This window comes from Typopeltis vanoorti, chromosome 7 (genome assembly GCF_054136105.1).
Source record: "Typopeltis vanoorti isolate ZY-2024b chromosome 7, IOZ_Tvanoo_1.0, whole genome shotgun sequence".
Lineage (NCBI taxonomy): Eukaryota > Metazoa > Arthropoda > Arachnida > Uropygi > Thelyphonidae > Typopeltis > Typopeltis vanoorti.
The window spans coordinates 121,593,748-121,615,789 of NC_143555.1; the positions used below are offsets into that span (position 1 = coordinate 121,593,748).

Here is a 22,042-nt window from a genome sequence, read left to right on the forward strand (position 1 = left end):
GTCAGCAGTTAGAATTGAAGGAGATAGAGGGGAAAAATGATTTGATGTAAAATCAGGTTTAAGACAAGAATGCACACTATTTCCAAACTGTTATTCACCATCTATACAGATTACATTATAAATGAAAGTGTCATTAAACCTGATGTCAAAATGATATATATTAATCTCAACTCTCATTATGCAAATGATATATGCCAGTATATGTTTGCAGGACCCCTTAACTAAACTGAATAACTACCGTAACAATTTCAGCATGAAAATCAGCAATAAAAAGACAGTCTATGAAAATAGGCAGGAGTATGGAAAATGAGGACTGCATTCTCAAAGAAGCTACAGAACAAGTAAAATATTTCATCTATTTAGCCACAATTTTTAGTGGAAAGAAATATCAAATTAAATAGTAGAACAGAATCTGGCAAAGCTGATAGGATGGTGAGCCAGTTGAATAAATTTAAATGGAATAAGTGAGAAATTAGTCCAAATTCTAAACCGACCATTTTTGAAGACAAGACCATTTTTAAATTAATTTTAACATACAGATCTGAAAGGTGGGTTGGAAATGAAGCAGTTATTGAAGAGTCAAGTTTCATATCAGAATACTGAGAAAAATTAGGAGACTGAACAGAAGGTATTAATTGTAGAATCCTGTTAAAAATTTAAGATGTTGGAAAAGAACTCAATATTAATATTACTTAATATTAATATTAAGTAATATTAATATTAAGTAATATTAATATTATTATTATATAGGTATCTCCATGAAGTCAAATGACTCATTGCAGAAGACCTACTAATGATTATTTACATAATACCTATCATACCTCTCCTTAACATTCAAGAACATGTGAGCAGAGTCAATCTAAAGTGCTACAGCCACTAAAGTGAGAGGGAAATGGTTATCTGAGAGGTGTTAATGCATGCCAGGAAACAGACCTAAAGGAAAACCAAGATCTGTATGTATTGATGTACTTAATAGTGCCTTTGAAGACTAAAATGTGAAATCTGACTAATCCTGACTCGATTTCTATTCCTACCTGTTGCAACCACATCTTCAACCTCATATCCATCTTCCTCCTGTTGTATAATCCATTTAATTGTGTTATCATGCATCACAGACTCTGATTACAAGTGCTGACTTGGACAAATGATAAAGAAGTGGCAGTGCAATGTAGCCAAATTCAAGATTTTGCATCCTGGGCTGAAGAGTGATACACCGAAGAAAATCATAGAAAGTAGTCGACCAGTCGAGACCTAGGATATGGTTGAAGTTCAAGGGCCATACAGCCACAGTTAAATTATCACAGCAGATAACATTAACTTGCAGGGAAAGGAACCAATTTTTTCTCTTTATAAGGCCTTAGTAAGATCATTAGGTGGAATGCTGTGCTCTGCTTAGATGTAGTTGCTGGCCTTCAAGATTTGGTGGCCAGATGAAGGCAAGGATATGAAAGAAACATACAAGTTAGTAAAGGAATTTTATATGACAGATGCTAGAAGATTTTTCAATATATGAATGTGGATATAATAAATTTAGTTTAATCCTTTATCCAAGTGTGAGCAAACAAAGTTTGCACCTGAAAGTATCTTCAGGACTGGGTTAAGGTGGTACACACCAGGGCAACTCGTTGCAAAGGTGGAGCAAGCTACCAACACTCCTATCCTAGTATCTCCTATAATGCAAAACACATCTCCTTGCAGATATGTCTATTGTTATGCATTAAGGGAAGGGCCACTACCCAGACCGGTTTCGACCTTTATTGAGGTCTCTTCAGTGGGAGCCAGGCCCAAGTCGAGATATCAGGCAGAAGCATTTGCAGGTCATCTCCACCTATAGGAATTGCCAATTGGTGTGCCACCCTTTTTTAATAAATTACTCTGGATTTAGAGAAAGATGTTGAAAGTTTATTTTCCACTTGGTTAGAGTATAATAAATTTAGTTTAATCCTTTATCCAAGTGTGAGCAAACAAAGTTTGCGCCTGAAAGTATCTTCAGGACTGGGTTAAGGTGGTACACACCAGGGCAACTCATTGCAAAGGTGGAGCAAGCTACCAACACTCCTATCCTAGTATCTCCTATAATGCAAAACATCCCTTAATGCATAACAATAGACATATCTGCAAGGAGATGTGTTTTGCATTATAGGAGATACTAGGATAGGAGTGTTGGTAGCTTGCTCCACCTTTGCAACGAGTTGCCCTGGTGTGTACCACCTTAACCCAGTCCTGAAGATACTTTCAGGCGCAAACTTTGTTTGCTCACACTTGGATAAAGGATTAAACTAAATTTATTATACTCTAACCAAGTGGAAAATAAACTTTCAACATCTTTCTCTAAATCCAGAGTAATTTATTAAAAAAGGGTGGCACACCAATTGGCAATTCCTATAGGTGGAGATGACCTGCAAATGCTTCTGCCTGATATCTCGACAATCGACCGTGAGATGCGGTGATTGATTCATTCAATCCAATACCCTTGGAGGGTAATGGATAGCAATGCTGTAGCTAATGAAGCTCTAACTGAGGCTCGGCTATTGCTGTTACCCTCCTGCCATGATCAGAGCTTTAATAATAGCTCAATAACCTTATCCCTACACTGTCCGCTACAGATAACGGGGAATATGAAAAGCATTCTTGCTTCGCCCCTTTAAGCCAGTCCTTATAAGGACTATAAGGACTGATATCTCGACTTGGGCCTGGCTCCCACTGAAGAGACCTCAATAAAGGTCGAAACCGGTCTGGGTAGTGGCCCTTCCCTTAATGCATAACAATAGACATATCTGCAAGGAGATGTGTTTTGCATTATAGGAGATACTAGGATAGGAGTGTTGGTAGCTTGCTCCACCTTTGCAACGAGTTGCCCTGGTGTGTACCACCTTAACCCAGTCCTGAAGATACTTTCAGGCGCAAACTTTGTTTGCTCACACTTGGATAAAGGATTAAACTAAATTTATTATACTCTAACCAAGTGGAAAATAAACTTTCAACATCTTTCTCTAAATCCAGAGTAATTTATTAAAAAAGGGTGGCACACCAATTGGCAATTCCTATAGGTGGAGATGACCTGCAAATGCTTCTGCCTGATATCTCGACTTGGGCCTGGCTCCCACTGAAGAGACCTCAATAAAGGTCGAAACCGGTCTGGGTAGTGGCCCTTCCCTTAATGCATAACAATAGACATATCTGCAAGGAGATGTGTTTTGCATTATAGGAGATACTAGGATAGGAGTGTTGGTAGCTTGCTCCACCTTTGCAACGAGTTGCCCTGGTGTGTACCACCTTAACCCAGTCCTGAAGATACTTTCAGGTGCAAACTTTGTTTGCTCACACTTGGATAAAGGATTAAACTAAATTTATTATACTCTAACCAAGTGGAAAATAAACTTTCAACATGAATGTGGATAGAACAAGGAATCCTTCCTGGTAGATGAGTAAGACTGAAGTCAGTAAGGATATGGGGGTCAATGTTTTTTAATTTTTATTACACAAGATAAATGAGCAGAATGGAATGCCTGTGAAAGTTTCCTTCAACTCATTCCTCAGTGAATGAGTTGAAGGAAAGGTAGAATATGTAGTGTGTGTGTGTGTGTGTGTGTGTGTGTGTGTGTGTGTTATTATTATTATTGTTAACATCCAACCTCCATGGAGTCAGAGACTCATCGTGGGAGGTACAATCAAACTTATTCATCCCATCACTGTAAACATCTCTGGCTTTCCCCAGAATACGTACAACACACCACTGACATGAAACCTTTCTCAAAACATCCACACATATCAATCTCTTCAACCTATAAAACATCCCCCACTTGCTACTATTTTGACTATGCAAATGAAGTAGCACTGCAGTCTTTAACAACAACTGATATGTAACAAAAGTCATGATACCAAATCATTTTTCAGTACTTTTGTACAAATTTTAATTAAAGATGACAAGAAATTATATTGTCAAGTGGAAATACTTTCAACATCTACTGCTAAGCAACAGCTAGATACAGAAGGTATCTAGCTATTGCTTAACAGTCATTTTTGTTTTCCAGTACCTTACAAGCATTTATTACATTAGCGATTATTAGCAATGTAGACATATAAATATCTCAAAACATTGATAAACTTCAATCAAATACGCATGCAAAGAATTTTACTTCTTGAAATATCTTTGCTGTTTATTTCTCTACATCAAGTGCAACTATGCTATAAGTGCAAAAGAACAAAAGAGCCAATCTGTACTGAATTTAAAAAAAATCTTAATATAAATATTATTTCTGGAAATTTTCCCTGTTACTCCTCTGAAATTGATATTAATATTTATTGCTATTTTGCCCACTTTTGTGTGCAAATATAAAAGTGATGTAATGCAAGTACCCTTTGCATTACATCACTGATTTCCTACTCCAATCTACTCCAAAACATTAATGATATTTCAAAGACATAATGTGTTAATGTGTTATAAAATCTTCCATAGTGAATCACTTCCTATCAATAAAAATTATGATTGTTATTATTTCTCAGGCATTTCCATATAGACTTACAGTGGAAGACCACTCTAAACATTGTTCACGCAATGCCTATAATTTCCATCCTTGAACTGAATTCATTTGCCAACAAAGCACATAGTCACGTCTGGTAACCCGTTCCACCTATCCCCCCCCCCCCCCCAAAGCAAATTTTCAGGGGGTGTCCCCTTGTAATTTCCTTTCCTGCCATGTACTAAAAAAAATTCTTCAGTGTCAATCCTATAAAATTCTTTTAATAACTTATATGCTTCTATCATGCCTTTGTTATTTGCCTATTACTAGTTTTTGAACCCCACAAGCCTTCAATCAGTTCTCATTAGGGGCATTCAATAGGCCTAGCACAATCTTGGTCACTTGTCTGTAGATCCTCTCCAACACCTGTTTATCCCTGTTGAATCCAAGGGGCCAGATCTGCATGCAGTTGCCATGAAGATTGCTACTGTTGCCTACATGAACATGATTGCCCTTAGTATCTAGGTCATTTTAGTTTGTGTCTTCACTGATTGTGTAGTGTTGTCTCTGATAATGCTAGCTTAAGCTTAAATGCCAGCTATAAATAATTAATTTTAGTTGGCAAATTATTTATTTGCATTCCAGTGTCAGCAAAGTTTTCTGTTCAAAAAGAGATCTCAGCTCACCTACATTTATCCTCGGTAGTACACAAATCACCAGACAAGATTAGATCTTTCTCTTGGACTAATATTTACCTCCAGTCTCTCCTGTCATAAATACATCACACCAATAGCCTCCTCAGCATCCAAAAAATTAGGCATTCTCTTTCATTCAAAAGGCTCTTTTATGCCCAACCAATTCTTAATTTTGTATTTTTTGTATTCCGTCTACCTCTGTCCTCTGGAACAGCCTTCCCCATGAAGTATTCCCAATTACAACATTACAACCTGCAGCTCTTCAAAAAAACATTAATAAACTTCTATTTCACCTCAGTCCTCATCTGACCTGTAAACGCACACACACACACACACACACATGCATGCATGCACGCCACTGATGTGCTTGTAGTCTCTTGACCTCTCATGTATGGGATGAATTTATTAAAAAAACTCTTATTTCCTCCACCAACTGCAATATACCCCCAACATGTGTACATTCCCATCCATATTTTCCGAATTTTAAAACCTTACGCTTTGTAACATTGAAGTTGGTAATCCCATGCCCATTCACTCAGTATATTCAAATCCTCTTGTAAAGCTACAACACTTGTACTTTTCATAGTTCTTCCCAACTTTGCATCATCTGCAATAACTAAATATCCCATTCAAATCTTCTTCTGCAATATTATTAACATACAGATCCTTGAGTCACACTATCTGCGAATTTCCTCTTCCAGGAATTAGCTTCCCCACACACAACTTTCTGATACCCATCAGTCAGTTTCCAAACCAAAGTACTAATCTATATCCAACTTCAGCTCTAATTTAACTGTCAACTTGTCATATGGCAATCTGTTAACAGCCTTTGCAAATCTAAATATATACTACTGTGCAGCCATCTCTCTTTTCCAATGCACCTGTCACCTTATTATAATGAGTAAGCAGAAAAACAAAGTACGCAGAAACTATGCATCCATCTCCCTTTTCCAATGCACCTGTCACCTTATTATAATGAGTAAGCAGAAAAACATTATTGTTATTAGTATTATTATTATTAAGTGACACCTCCAGGGAGTCCAAAGACTCATCAAGGAATCTCCATCACTCAATCCACCAACTACAACAAACCACAACTACCTTCATCATCTACATCACTACTGACCACCACTAGTATTTCCACAGACAATCACAAACATCCATGCCCACAGCAGGATTTGAACCTGCTGCCTTTTGGCTGGAGAGTGGATCCTCCCTTTAACAAATCCATGCTTTTCTTCAAAGAGAATGCCACTGTTTACAACACACTTCTGGATTTTAGTTCTTACCAATCTCTCCAACACTTAAATCACAGATTGGCCTATAATCTGAAGCTTGAGTCCTTTCATCTCCCTTATGAAGTGGTACAATCCTGCCTGCCTTCCTTCCACTTATTTGGAACTTAACCCATTGAAAAACTCATATTAAACAAGTATCCAAGGCAGATGTAAACTCCCTGGCACATTCCTTCAAAACACATGGTGACATATAATCAAGTGCAACAGCCTTATTAACATCAAGTTCATACAATTCTTCATATTCCTTTTGATCACTCACTCACAGTCAATTCTCCCATTTCACTGCATTCAAATTTTACATGAGCACTAAATCACACTGACCACTCACAATGTTTATATGACATTTCTCTAATTCTTCTGTTAGTTCCGTTTCTTTCCATTATCATCATCATCAAATTCCTGACGTGTACCCTCAATCGGTATACATGATATGATAGTACTACATAAAACTTATATCATTATTAACTTCCTATCGACAATTTTCCTCCAAATCAATCTGTTACCTGTAAAGACTCCAACATTATCAGATCTTATATTTTACTGTATCAATCCACCTATATCTTGGTGTTCCTCTGGGTCTTCTTCTTGCCAGCCTGGCAGAGAACACTTGTTTTGCTAATCTTTCCTCTCCCATTCTGCTTAAGTAATCATACCACCTGAGATTAGCTCTGCTAATACATTCCTGGATTCTTTTCATTAATAATAATAATAAATAATTAATTTGAATTATCATTTATATATTTAATTTGTAATTGATAAGTTCAATATAACAAGTGATATATTGCCATCATCAACACTTTACTGCTGATTCCACCATGTTGTGCTGCTGTATTCATTGTGTATATTGCACAATGTTATCAATGTATTACATGTATTAAATATAACAATTGGAATGAATACATCTCTTGGCTCTGATTGGGAATTTTTATAAAAACTTCATAAACCATAATTATTATTTAAAAAAATAAAACTATTAGAGAAATTCTGGCTTAGATTCATTATGACAATTTTAAAAATAAATTGCACTTTTTAACTGTCTCTTATAGCATAGGTTTTTCCTTACAGAGGATACTAGCAATCATGAGCCTCCGAAATTTATTCGCCGTCTAAAAGACCAGATTGCAGTGGTTAAAGATGCTGCACAGATGGAAGTAAAGGTATCTGGAATTCCATCACCTGTAATTACATGGTAATGGTTGAATTTTTAAATATTTTAATGTAAAACTAAATATTTTTATAACATGTAACACAGAGTGTAGAAAAAACTGAATGAATGTAGGGAAAAAAAGCTGAACAAATGAAACAAATTTATTGTATGGAGAGAGAGAGAAAGATATTGATATTCTCGTTGTTAGGTTAAATGGAATGAATACAGCGCAGAACAATAATTAAACACAAGTTTAATCATTCCCATATTTCATTCCTATCACAGAGAATCATCAGGGATATTGATATTAAATGTAATCTTCATTTCATCTTAACATTTTAGGCTCAGTGGCCTGTCATGGGCAAATAACATGGTTTAGTAGAAACTTAATCAATTCTGAATTCGCTTCATAGCTGATTCTGATTTTAAAAATAGTCTCATGGACCTGGCAACTTCTATGCAGCATATCTGTCTTCTTCCATTTAACGATGTGTGAAAGAATACCCAGAGCATGGTCTGCCAGTCTCTACACTTGCTATATTGATGATTGAAGATGAAAGATTCTGGCTAGCTATCTTCATCTTCTCTCTTAAGGAGAATGGATGAAGGTAGCTAGCTGAATGAGTGGTTTGAAATTAGCATTGACATTATATTTGTGAAGAACTTTAGATTTGCTTTTCTAATGTATCCTGAATATAAGAGATGTAAATACTTTTGCTATGATCTTGTATGTTGGTTGCAGGAGGGATGAAGGGGGGGGACATGCAGTATTTCATCTATTTTATAAGGATTATAGCCGTTGGTTAAAAATGTGTTGGGAAAGTACCCAAGCTCAGTTTCAAAGGCTGTGTTATTTGAACAGATAGCTTTGGCTTTGTGTGTAAGTTTTTTTTGAAGATGTCATACTGTTGGGCTGGGTGATAGTGGTATGATTGCTTATGTAAATAACCTCCATATGTGTGGGTTTTCTGTAAACAAACAAAAAAAACAGTCACTCATTTGGTAGTTGTAGTGTTACTAGTGTGTCTAGAAAAGGGAGATAGTACTTTTTTTTTTTCTATTGTGAAGCATATTTTTGGATGTTCTAAAAATGTATCTAATGTGCCTAGGCCACAAAGCTATATCGCTCCTAAGGAAATAATCAAAATATTCTGTATAGAAACTGGCTAGTGGGAGAAAGAAAAGAGGGAAACCTACTGCAGTCCTATCTAGCTGTTTGTATTTTTTTCCTTTTCATGAAAAATAACCAAAATAAATGATGAATCTGAATAATTCAGATACTGTCAAAGGGGAAATGTGGTTTAAAAGGGATTTCTGTTCGGAAATGCCATCCCAATAGTATGGCATTTCCACAAAACACTTACACACAAAGTCAGGGCTGTTTATTCAAATAACATGGTCATTGAAATTGAGCTCAAGTACCTTCCCAACATTTTTTTTTTTTTTATCAAATGGCTACAACCCTTATAAAATAGATAAAATTCTACATGCACTCCACATCTCTCCCAACAAAACCATTCCTATCTCTTAGGGTACATCAGAAAATATAGCTAAAGTTCTCACCCCACCACCAAGCAGAGCCATAATCTCAGCGATGGCCCCACTCAGAGACAGGCAAAAACCTACCCCAAAGCAGAGCCTCTCACATCTCAGGGAAAACAACCACTTCTGTGCAATGCATAAGTAAAGCGGGCTCTAAAAATTAGGCGATCCCCAAGAACACTCCCCACAAGTGACTGAAAGATCATCCAACTCAGCATTGGCTCCACTCAGTGACAGGCTCACCCCACCACCGAGCAGAGCTGCTCAATTTCTAAGGAAGAGCATCTGCCGACAAGGCCCCTAACAGGCTATGCCAAAAAACACCTTTCCCGGAGACTCAAAATGCTCTCTCTCAGAGCAAACCCCCCCCCCCCCCCCCCCGAAATCTAAGCTCCTCCCCTCACCAGGAACTGGATTCAAAAGAAACCTGAGAGAGCAAAGCTCATATCCCTCCCAGGGAAAGCAACCACTTCTGTGCAAAAAGCACATCAGTGGGAGTCAGACCCAGAGGTGTTACTAAGGTTGAAAGTAACACCTCTGGGTCTGACTCCCCAGAGGTTGATGTTAATGTAGAGTAATGTAAAGTAAGGTTGATGCAGAAGTCATATTTTCATATATGAGTTGCCAAAATCTGTCACTCCTTTTGGCATGACACCTTTTGGATTAGAGAAAGATGTTGGAAGTTTTTTCACTTAGTCATACTATAAATTAAAGATACCAAGAAATTATATACTTGGCTTAAACCTTTATCCAAGTGTAAGCAAACAAAGTTTGTGCCTGAAGTATTTTCAGGATAATCCAGAGTAATTTAATAATAAGGTGTGACATCTTTTGGCAGCTCGAATATAAAAATATGACTTCTTCATTACTTCAACCTTAGTATCACTTCTGGGTCTGGCTCCTGCTGAAGAGACCTCAATAAAGGTCGAAACCGGTCTGGGTAGTGACCCTTCTATAATGCATGTTGGCAAGGAGATGTGCTTTGCATTATGTGATACTAATGCAGGTGATGTGAAGTCTTAGCTTCTTTATATGAGTTTCCCCAGTCCTGAAAATACTTCAGGTGCAAACTTTGTTTGCCTTACACTTGGATAAAGGATTAAGCCAAGTATATAATTTCTTGGTATCTTTAGTTTATAGTATAACCAAGTGAAAAAACTTCCAACATCTTTCTCTAATCCAGAGTAATTTAATAATAAGGTGTACCTTTTGACAACTCGTATATAAAATCATGACTTCTGCATTACTTCAACCAACCTTAGTATCACCTCTGGGTCTGGCTCCCACTGATGTGACTTTAATAAAGGTTGAAACCGGTTGGATTTGATTCTGGGGGAGCAGAGTTTTTGCTCCCTTAAGGTTTTTGCCTTAGGGAGCTTTTGAGCATCCATGGATTCGGATTCGTTGGGTGGCCTGTATTAGGGCTTCCTTGGCTGATGCTCTGGAATATGAGCAATTCTGCTTGGTGGTAAGGGAGCCTGTCACTGAGCAGAGCCACTGCTGAGTACACTGATCGTTCAGGTCATTTATTGTTGGGTGATATGAGTGATCACATGAGTTTTGGAGAGGTAATCCTGCACTTAAACAGGGAAACCGGTCTGTGTAGGTGACCCCTCCCATAATGCATTATAGATGTCCACTAGGAGATGTGCTTTGCATTATGGGATACTAAGGCAAGTGATGTGAAGTCTTAGCTTCCTTATACGAGTTGCCCCAGTCCTGAACATACTTCAGGTGCAAACTTTGTTTGCTTGCTTACACTTGGATAAAGGATTAAGCCAAGTATATAATTTCTTGGTATCTTTAATTTAATTGGCAGAGCATCTGTTAACATCTGCCTTGAAGATCAGAAAAATTACATCTGCAATCATCTGCATGGCAATTGTTGGGACCGGCAGATCATGCTGCAGATAATCCTTTAACATTGCTATAGGTTGCTATAGGTCTGAGAGCTATTTTTAGAATTGAAATCAGCTATGAAGCACTGCCAACCTCAACAAGTATGGCTGCATTCACTTGCCAAAGATATGGAAGACTGTCATTCTACGACCACATTTAGTCTGACTTCTCTGAATTAACTTCATTTTTATTTGCCTTGTTAAGACATTAGTTCTTTCCAGTTACAGTTGGAATTGTTTCTGCAACTGTCTAGTTGAATGTTTGCCACAGTTGTGCTCTGACAATGCTGGGTAGAAAACCACTGAAACATAGTATATGTAATAAATTAAATATATTTTTATCTTAGTGCTGTTTATACTGTGAAACACTGTTGTGAATAACCACCAAGACCTAAGTCTATCTGCATGTGAATTACCAAAAAATCTTGAGCAATGGGCCCTTAGCCACAATGCTATTCTGAAGAAAATTCACTTGAGCAAGCCATCTGCTATAGGTAAACTACTATTGTATGCCTTATGAGTTTTGTGCAGTGAGTGGCGGCAATGTATGAAGATTTCTCATTGAGATGTGTACTGTTTATGTATGCCTGAGAAACTACAAGGAAACATGTCACACATTTTAGTCTATGACTATGAATTGCACTATTATTATTGTTGTTGTTTAAGGCTTTCATGAAGTCAGACGACTCAACTTGGAAGGCCAGACACTCGTTTGCCACAATACTTATCATACCTTTACTTGAAGATATTCACTGTTGCAACATTCACTATCCATTCTGGTAATGGATTCCATTTGGTCACAACTCATCATTCAAAAAATCTGCTGTTCATTTCATTACTCATATTCTTTTGTGCAGTTTTGGTGAGGTTATTATTTAAGTTCAGTATGAGAACTTTGATTTAGCTGCATATCTAGAGAATTCAGTATTGTTGATGGAGTCAGCAGGATATTGCAGAATATGTGGCAATGCAATTCAAGAGAGAGAGAATGGTTAAGTTTTCTCTCGGTGTAGCTTAGTAACTAATTTGTCGCTACACACTCCTTATCCCTTCCAGTTTCACCTTACCTTAAACCAGTGTTTCTCAAACTTCAGATATCTGTGTACCCCTTCCTAAATTTTCATTATTAACAAGTACCCCCTTACCAAAATAATGTTAATAATAATAAACAAATAAATAAAATAAAAAAATATATTTTGTTGTAAATGTCTATTTTATTTGAATTTAGATGTATATGTAAACAAAAAAAATGCCTTATTTTTAATATAACAAAATTGATTCATATAATTACTTTTTTATCAGTCGCTATCATATGCTCTTCGCTGTCATTTCAGTCTCACAATGTACATTCATATAAGAAGATTCATGAATGATTGCCTGCGAATTTGCAAACTATTCAAATGAAGCAGTTATCACAATTTGAGTAGGAGAATTCATACATAATATATAATTTATAGAGAAATATATACGTTTAAAATAATTATTTTTTTCTTAATAACAATTCCATGCATTAATGATGCATAGCTGAAAATTGCCATATACTCCCTGAAGACCTTTCACGTATCCCTGGGAATATGCATACCACACTTTGAGAAACACTGTCTTAAACAAAATAAGTAGCTAAAGAGAAGTAAATGATATGCTGGAAAAAAAAAAAAAATCAGATCTTTGTCACAAACGTGTCCTTTCATTTCCAAGCCTAATATTGTTTATTGTCAACTTCAATCTGCAAAACATAGCATAACAAAAAAATTAGTATTGATTCTTCTGTCATTGCTCATCGTACTTTTTTTTGCAGTTGCACACTCTTTAACTGATTAAGATCAAAAAATGAGTTTTCTGTATATGTTTACTCTGATTGGACACTCTCTAGTTTGGGATATCAGCCAAAATTTGAGAATGCTCAACTTCTTACTACATTCTGTGAAATGTGTTTATTGAGCATTCTCTAATTTTGGCTAATATCCCAAACTAGAGAGTGTCCAATCAGAGTAAACATATACAGAAAATTCATTTTTTGATCTTAATCAGTTAAAGAGTGTGCAACTGCAAAAAAAAAAAAAAAAAGTAAGATGAGCAGTGACAGAAGATATCTCAAAGGAGTAAAAATAGGGTAATATTGTTCCACTTCAAAAAAAGGAGGTTAAGGAGTTGAAGAAGGTTCTGGGATAAGTAAGGAGAAAAAGAAATGGCTTGAAGAAAGAACGAAGTCACATCTAATAAGTGGTATCAGTGAAACTTGTTATAGATCCAGGAATGAGCTTATGTTTGTATATGAATGCTAGAAGTATCACAAACAAGGGAAATGAAATCATTCCATTGACTGACTTCATACATCCAAAGGTTGTCGGAATAAGTGGGACATGGTTGGATGATATCCTGACGAGATTACAGAAGGAAAGAGTATTTTTTTTTGTGAAGATAGAAAGGGTAAAAATGGAGGTGGAACGCTGATGACAGGAAAAGAGTTATGCCCATATGAGGTAAAGATGTAATTAGATGGGGGATAGTGGAAATCTCCCAGGTCTAATCTCCTGGTTTCCGTTGTGATTCTGATATATTGGAGAGAGTACAAAGGAGCGCGTTAAAAATGATATCAGGATTGTGGAATACTGATTATGAAGACAGATTGAGAATTTGTAGATTGCAGAAACAGAAGGGTGATATGATTGAGACTCACAAACTTCTGAAAGGGTCATACAGGATTTCAGTTGATGGAATTTTTCAATTTATGGAGGGTGGGGAAAGGACAAGAGGGTATCTTTGGAAGCTAAGAATGAAGGCCCAAGAAGGGTGTGAGGGCTAGTTTTTTCTCTCAGAGGGTGGTGCATGATTGGAATGGATTGCCATTGGATGCTGTGAGTGCAAGCAGTGTGAATGAATTCAAGAATAAGCATGATAGCTGGTGTGTGTGTGTGTAGTATGTGGCCTCCCTCGATGAGTCTCTGACTCTCTGGAGGTCTCTCTTAATAATAATAATAATAATAATAATAATAATAATATTTAGTTGGGTGGTACTATAGATCTGGTAATATGGACAGTAGCAATCATGAAATGTATAAATAAATTAGCCAATCAAATTGGAAAATGGCAATCATTATGGCTGATTTCAGGCCATAATGGCTATTCATCTCAAGACATTTTCTTCTGTCAACCACACATTTCATTGATTCCAACAAGCTTTTGCTGTACTAATTACCTTTGTTCCTGATACTCTTGTATTTATATAGGGAATTATCAGTGCATCATCACTATTCCTACACCTACCATTATTCCCTTAGACTATATTGGACTCTGCAATATATCTCTCACATCTCCCAAGTATCTTATACCTATAAGAGGTCAAACCTGCCACTATCCTACCTGAGGACTTTAGTTTTCCTCCCTACACTATCATGGTATAGCTGTTTCCCTCATCTAATTTTGCTTTCACTCTATTATAAAATGTGAATAAATTACTATGTCAGCACGACCTTTTACAAAGCCATGCTGCCCACTGCATAAGTATTCCTATTAACCCATTCCTGGATTTTACCTTTAACCAATTTTTCTAATACTTGTTGAAGAAGTGATCTCACATGCAAACTTTGTTTGTTTACATATGGATAAAGGATGAAACCAAGAATATAATTTCTTGGCATCTTTAATTTATTTTCCAATATTTTAATCACCACTTCTCAGATATCTGGCCTGTGATTTCCATGATTTGCTATTTCTGTCTAAGAACTACCTTTATGTAATAGAACTATCTTACCCTCTTTCTACTCCCTTGGAACTGGAACCTTGCCAGAGCTGAGACTTAGATTAAAACAAACCTCTGTCAGAGCCTCTTGTGCTTTCTCATAGAACACAAGTTGACATGCGATGCAATCCCACTGCTGTATTCACATTGATATTTTTTAGTATGCTGAGCACCCCCAGCATCTGCAAAATCTCCACTTGGATGATACATCTTTGCAAAGCACTGACTTAGCAATTCAACTATTTTTTTACTTCTATCATTATTGATTAAAGTTATTCTTCCTCTTACTTGCTACATAGCAAAAAACTCTTTTGGATGTATCTGGTCTGCTTAGGTAATTTTCTCATCATAATATAATTTAGCCATTCTTATCATACTAGCACCCTACTTGCATGCTATCTGTACTGCTCATCAGTATGCTGATCTTTTTCTTCTCACTGTTTTCTTTCTTTCTTTCTTTTTTTTTTTTTTTTTTCAGCTCTTGTTTTATAATGCTACTCATCTACTTAAGCCCCACTTGATTTAAATTTCTGACCTTAAGTATACAATCTTATACTGCTTCTTTCAAACAATTCCCAAGCATTTCTTATACACTAAAAATTAAAGGTGTCAAGAAATTATATTCTTGGTTTCATCCTCTATCCAAGTATAAGCAAAGTTTACACATGGAGAATCTTCATGACTGGACTACTTGTATATAGAGACTAATGACTTCACATTAATTGCCTTAGTATCCCATAGTGTAAAAAGCACACATCCTTTTGGGTGTGTATAATACTATGATTTATACATGATACTTCATGTGTAAACTTTGTTTGCTTACACTTGGATAAGGATTAAACCAAGAATATAATTTATTGGCATCTTTAATTTATAGTATAACAAAGTGAAAAATCTTACAACATCTATCACCTTTCCCATTCACTATTCACTATTCACATTCTCTCTCTCTCTCTCTGTAGTTTCTTAAGCCTTTGCATTCCAAACCTCCTATGTCTGTCATAATTACCAGCTTTGTAGTTCAACATAAACTCTTTCTTGACAGAGTATTCCACATATTCAGCAGTCTTCCAGGGGAAGACTGCACGTTCACTCTCAATGATTGGAGAAGAGTTTCTTGGTTATGGGTACATCTTCTGATGATGTTACCAGATCAGGCAGTCCCAAATCCCTCGTCTTCTCCATGGCATGCTCTTTCAGGTAATTATCCTTTAGCAACTGTATAAATTCCACTTTTGTCTTCCCATGCCCTCTCTCTCTTTTCACTACAGTATATGTTGTGATAGTTGACGTTCCCCATAATAATTGCTCAGCCTGCATTCATTTTGCTAATATCCCAATGCATGAAATCCACATCTTCCCATGGAATCCTCTGAACTATAGGCCAATGAACCAACGAGCAATATACAAGGGTGATCTGAAACGTTCTCAGCCTAACAATGAAAAAACGAATTTATAATTTTAAAATTATTTTTATTTTTCAACTAAATCTCCCTTAAGACTAATACATTTATTCCAGAGATGATTCAGTGAGCAATTATCCCATCCTTGTAGTGGTTCTCAGTAAGATATGCAAAATACCCCTCTACAGCTGCAATCACCTCTTGATTTGAAGAAAAGATAATTTTGGTCGAAGTTGGGCTGACCAATGTCAAAAACTCCTCTTCTTTATTTATTAATTATGTTTCTAGCATTCATGTACATGCATTTCCACATCTCCATGTGGAAATGCATGTATAAAGTGCCATGTCATTACCAACCCATTCAAATTTAAAACTTGTGAAATTGTATTTGGCATTGCATAATCATTTCTGTACACACACACACACACACACACACACACACACACACACACACACACACACACACACACATGCATTTGTCCCAGGAGTGGCTAATCCAATATCAATATCAATCATATTTCCTCCTGTAGTACTTCTAGTTTCCCTGATTTTGCAATTCTACCTCTCACTAAACCAGTGTTTCTAAGATTGTGTGCTGCAAGAGAACCAGTGGTGTTCCACTAAAAAATACAAGTGAAAATATTTTTTATGTGTTCCACTACAGGGACACAAAAGATATTTTCATCTAAATTATACTTTTGCCTATTTATTCAATTATATTTGTTTAAAAATTTCCGCTAGGCCAATATTATTTTATTTTATTTTATTTTGCTGTAAATTCTTGACTAAAGTGCCATCAATGAACCACCAGTAATATGAAAATGATTGCACCGGCTAATTGAGTTAACTTGATTGCTTTAGTTGTGTGGCATGAAAGCTTGACCTAGAAGCATATATAATTAATCTTTTGACTCCATGGAGGCCTGAATAATAATAATAATAATAATAATTTAAATGGTGTGTGTGTGTGTGTGTGTGTGTGCATAAGTCCAGCATTAATACTGGTGTGCCACGACAGAAATTTGCATTGCGAAGTGTGGCACAGTCTGAAAAAGTTTGAGAATCATTGCACTAAACAACCATTCGAATGCTGTCCATCTGACATGTACAAGTCCTTTCATCCATCAGATTCATGCCACACGTTTATAAACTGCACACGATTCCTCCTGCACAATCTTTTTAATTAACTTATTAGTAATCATGACCTTCTCAATTCAGTGCTATCATACCAAGGCAGCAGACTCATCTTTACTTTCTCACTCTTTTTTTTTTTGCTTCTATCAGCAACTTTTTGATATCTTCATATTTCTCATCTTTCAAATAATTTTTATCTGCTAAAACAATTAATTCTTTCACTTCTCCAATTCTGTAAACCGATAGCTTTATTATCATCGTTGATCTTTGCATTTTTTGCACATGCTTTGATCACATTCTCATAAAGTACACCTCTTATCAATGAATCTTTGTACATTACCTTCTTCTTACTCCCAGTTCCTTGCTCTTTCATGCTTTTTCCATTCAAATTTTCTTTCATTCTCTCTCTCTCTCTCTCTCTCTCCAACCAGGGTACATGTTAATCATCTCTCAAGTTCCTGTTTTGCCCTGCGAAAGATTCCATGTAAACATGCTATTTCTGTCCTGACTTTCACCTTGTCTCTTCATCCACATTGCATTCAGCCACTTCTTTCATACTCTCATTCATATTTCATCCACTGTCTCCTTCACTCCTTCCACCATATTCTCTACAACACTTTCACTATTCTAATTAGTTTGGATTTTTTTTTTTATGTAACTTCAACCCAACGAAAGGCTGTAGACCTATAGTGCATTAGTACTGTGGGTGGAGTAAGGATTTTTTCTACTTTTATTAATTTTTATAATTTTTTTTTGTAATTTTATTCATTTTTAAATAGTCTGGTAACTCTACTCCAGATACCAAACATACAACTCTTTTTAAGCTACTTCAGGTCTCCAATAAGCAGGACATTGGTCTCACAATGGGTGATGAAATTCATGTACGACATAAAGACAATCACATACATCCATGCCCACAGTGGGATTTGAACATGCAGCCTGTTGGTTGAAGATAATCTTTATAATTCAAGATTGCACTGTAGTTTGGTTACCAAGATGAAGATCTTTGAAAATATTTCTTAAAAATGATGATTTCAGTTTCCAGTCAGTAGTTGACTTAACATTCAGCATGAGCTGTAGTAGGTTCTCTGATTTTCTGTAGTCAGGTTAGTTTGAATAAAAAGTGTTAATAAAAGGCAAAAATATGTTTCCCAATTGGGATCACATATTTTATTTCATCATCTACACCAGTGGCATCTACTGCTGACCATCACTTAGTATTTTCACAATCACAAACATCCATGTCCATGGTAGGATTTGAACCTGTAGCCTTTTAGCTGGAGAGAGCAGATACACTAACCACTTGGCCAGCCAGGCTAGCAAAAAAATTACTGCGGGCACCTACTCTACAACTCATTCAATCCACCAACTACAGCAAACTGCAACTACCATTATCATCTACACCAATGCCATCTACTGCCAACCACAACCACTAGTATTTTCACAGACAATCACAAACATCCATGCCCATGGCAGGATTCAAACTCACAGCCTTTTGCTGGAGAGTGGATACTCTAACCACTCAGCCAACTAGGCTGGCATTTTAAATGTAATTGTAAATATAATAATTTATATATTTTTTTATTAATTTCTGCATGAATTATTATTGTCTTTCAGTGATTGTTGTGCAATCAGTATATATGGAATTAAATTAAGAATAGTTTTAAAATATATTTCTTTTTATTTATTTGACTGTTTCATTTAATTTTTAAGGTATAAAGATGGAAAAGAATTAGCTGCTGGCAGTAAAATTAAAATCACTGCTTTAGAAGAAGAAAAATGCTATACTCTAACTATACGGGACTTAACTATAGATCATGATGGAAAATATATGTGCAAAGCAACAAACAGTAAAGGAGAAGAAACTGATTCTGCTTGTCTCACTGTAAAAGGTGGTCTTTCTGCTACTTTATTATATATATTTTAACAAATATATAATATTTGTTTATATAATTTGAGTTAGACACATTAATTTTAAATCAATCGTCGTAAAATTCAGTGTTTGTGGTAGGGAATATTGGGAAAATTTATAGAATAAAGCATGCAGTAGGGATACAGAACTTCTGGACACATATCTCACTCAGCAAGTGACCAGAATCCATGGGCTAGACTATGCTCCTTTAAGTTGTTATACTTTTGGACCCCATCCAAGCTCTAGCCTGGTAGAGTAAGCAGAAGCAGGATTATTCTCCAGCTGAGAATACACAACAAGAGTCCTGGTAATGATAACACCACTGGAGAAATAATTAAATATGGTGGTGAAAGTATGGTTATAGAAATGCACCAACAATGTATTATGGTATGGAAGGAAGGAAGAATGCAGAGGAATGAGTGAAATCGATATTAGTGACATTATATAAGAAAGGAAATAAGACAGAATTTAGCAATTATAGATCAATTATATAAGTAAAGTGGATATTAAATCCAGCATTATTTCAAAGCCAAATGTAGAAACTATGAAAGTTTCATAAAGTCAGTTGACCAGAGAGCTTACCAGAATACACTCTCTGGCATTTACAAGTTGCCTTTGTGCAGACTAATAGAAGACACAGGCACCACCTGAGTGTCTATACAGTATATTCTTCTTTGATTAGTCTATTTTGATAAGGTTTCAACGGCCTGACAGCTGTTTCGAACTGGTTGGTTCTCCTCAGAGACCAGGCATTGTTTAAGTAGAGCACTTTGCTAAAAAGTAGGCAATCCTCCAAACCATTCCCAATGAGTGACTGAAGGATCATCCTACTCAGCAGTGGTTCCACTCAGTAACAGGCTCACCATACCACTGAACAGAACTGTTCATATTCCAGGGGAAAAGCATTCACTGACACAGCCCTGATAAAGGATATTCCAGAAACCCTGGAGACTCAAATTACTTGCTCAAGGCAACTCCTCCCCCACCCCACCCCCCTAGAAATCTTAGGTTCCCCTCAGCTGGAGCCAGATCACTGTATAAGTAAAGGCCTCTCTAAAAATTAGGCGACCCCTGAAATCTTAAGCCTCCCCCTCAGTAGGAGTGAGCCCATTTAAGTAAAGGTCCTCTCTAAAAATTAGGCAATCCCTCAGATTGCTCTAAACAAGTGACTGAAGGATTGTCTAACTCAGCGTTGGTTCCACTCAACTCAGTGACAGGCTCGGCCTACCACTGAGCAGAACTACTCATATTCCAGGCGAAAGCATCCACCAACAAGGCTCCACATGGGCCACACCAAAAAATACTTTTCCTGGAGACTCCAATTGCTCTCTCATGCCAAATCCACCAAAATCTTGACCCCCCCCCTCCCACCCCAGCAGAAGCCAGACTCCAAAGAAACCTTAAGAGAACAGAAACTCTCATTCAGTACTAAGGAACTTCAAATGTCAGATAAATGTATTTTTTATAAGTGAACTCTCGGTTGATGTGTAAAAGTATTTACTAAAATAAAGAGCCAAAAGGCTTCAGTTCAGCAAAGCAAAATTATATAAATAAAGTGGATATTAAATGCAGTATTATTTCAAAGCTGAATGTAGAAACTATGAAAGTTTCATAAAGTAAGCTCTCTAGTCAACTTACTTTATGAAACTTTCATAGTTTCTACATTTAGCTTTGAAATAATGCTGGATTTAATATCCACTTATATAATTTTGCATTTCCGACAATTGTTTTGACAAGTCATCTAGGTAAGGTGATGATAATGATATTGACAGAAAGACTAAGAACACAATTGGAAGCATACCTTGCACATGGGATGCAAGTTATGCTTCCATACCTTGCTATTAACCGTGTTGTCAATAGATCTTGACAACGTGGTTAATAGCAGAGAATGCTAGGAGAAAAATACTTGCTTTGTTGATTTTCAGAAGGCATTTGACAGTATTGACCAGAAAGTGACATTAGCAGTGCTAGAATCCTATGGAATTGATAGAAAACTAATAGCTATATTAAAGATGTGTATAAGAATGCAGTTGCAGCAGTTAGAGTAGGTGATGATTTGGGGAAATGGTTTAGAACAAGCAGAGGTATAGACATGGGGACACCAAGCATTTTCATCGCACATTTAGAAAGAGCAATGGATAAAATGAAGGAAGATGCAAAAGGAATATCAGTACATGGGATGAGAATTAACAATCTGAGATTTGCCAATGACATTGTTATTATTGAAGAAGACAAAAGAGAACTACAAAAAACTTTGAAACTGTTAAATGAGGAAGGAAAAAGATTTGGACTTGTTATGAACTTCGAAAAAACAAAGACAATGATATTTGGTGAGAAGAACATGAAACAAAAGATACAAGTAGATGGAAATGATATAGAAAATGTAGAACAATTCACATATTTAGGAAGTAAAATGACATATGATTTTGACTGTAAAAAAGAAATAAAGATCAGGATTACAAAGGGAAGAAGAAATCTGAAGGCCATGGATCACTTTACTTCTGAAAAAGTAAAGTGATCAGCCTGCAAACAAAATTAAAAGTACTGGAAACATGCATCTTTAGTGGTGATCAAGGAAAAGAATTTTGGCATTTGAAAGAACTTGTTATAGGAAGATTCTAAGAATAGGATGGTATAGAAAATCACAAATGAAAAACTCTATTGGAAGATACAACCAAAGGAGAATCTAATGCAGAAGATTATATAACAGAAGCTGCAATTATTTGGATACATCTGCAGAATCAGAAGATAAAGACATTCATGTTTGGTATTATGAATGGTGTAAATAGAAGAGATAGACCATATAGA

The 22,042-nt window shown here is 36.2% G+C and overlaps 1 protein-coding gene across 1 annotated transcript in view; it reads left to right on the forward strand.

Annotated features, from left to right (window-relative positions):
* The window catches only part of LOC150105008 (protein Obscurin-like), a 790,953-nt gene that overhangs the window by 339,003 nt on the left and 429,908 nt on the right, over positions 1-22,042 (forward strand). The window contains exons 35-36 of the mRNA XM_090395103.1: positions 7,522-7,645; positions 19,036-19,214. Of these exons, the coding sequence (XP_090251229.1) occupies positions 7,522-7,645; positions 19,036-19,214 (303 nt within the window). The remainder of the gene's footprint in view (positions 1-7,521; positions 7,646-19,035; positions 19,215-22,042) is intronic.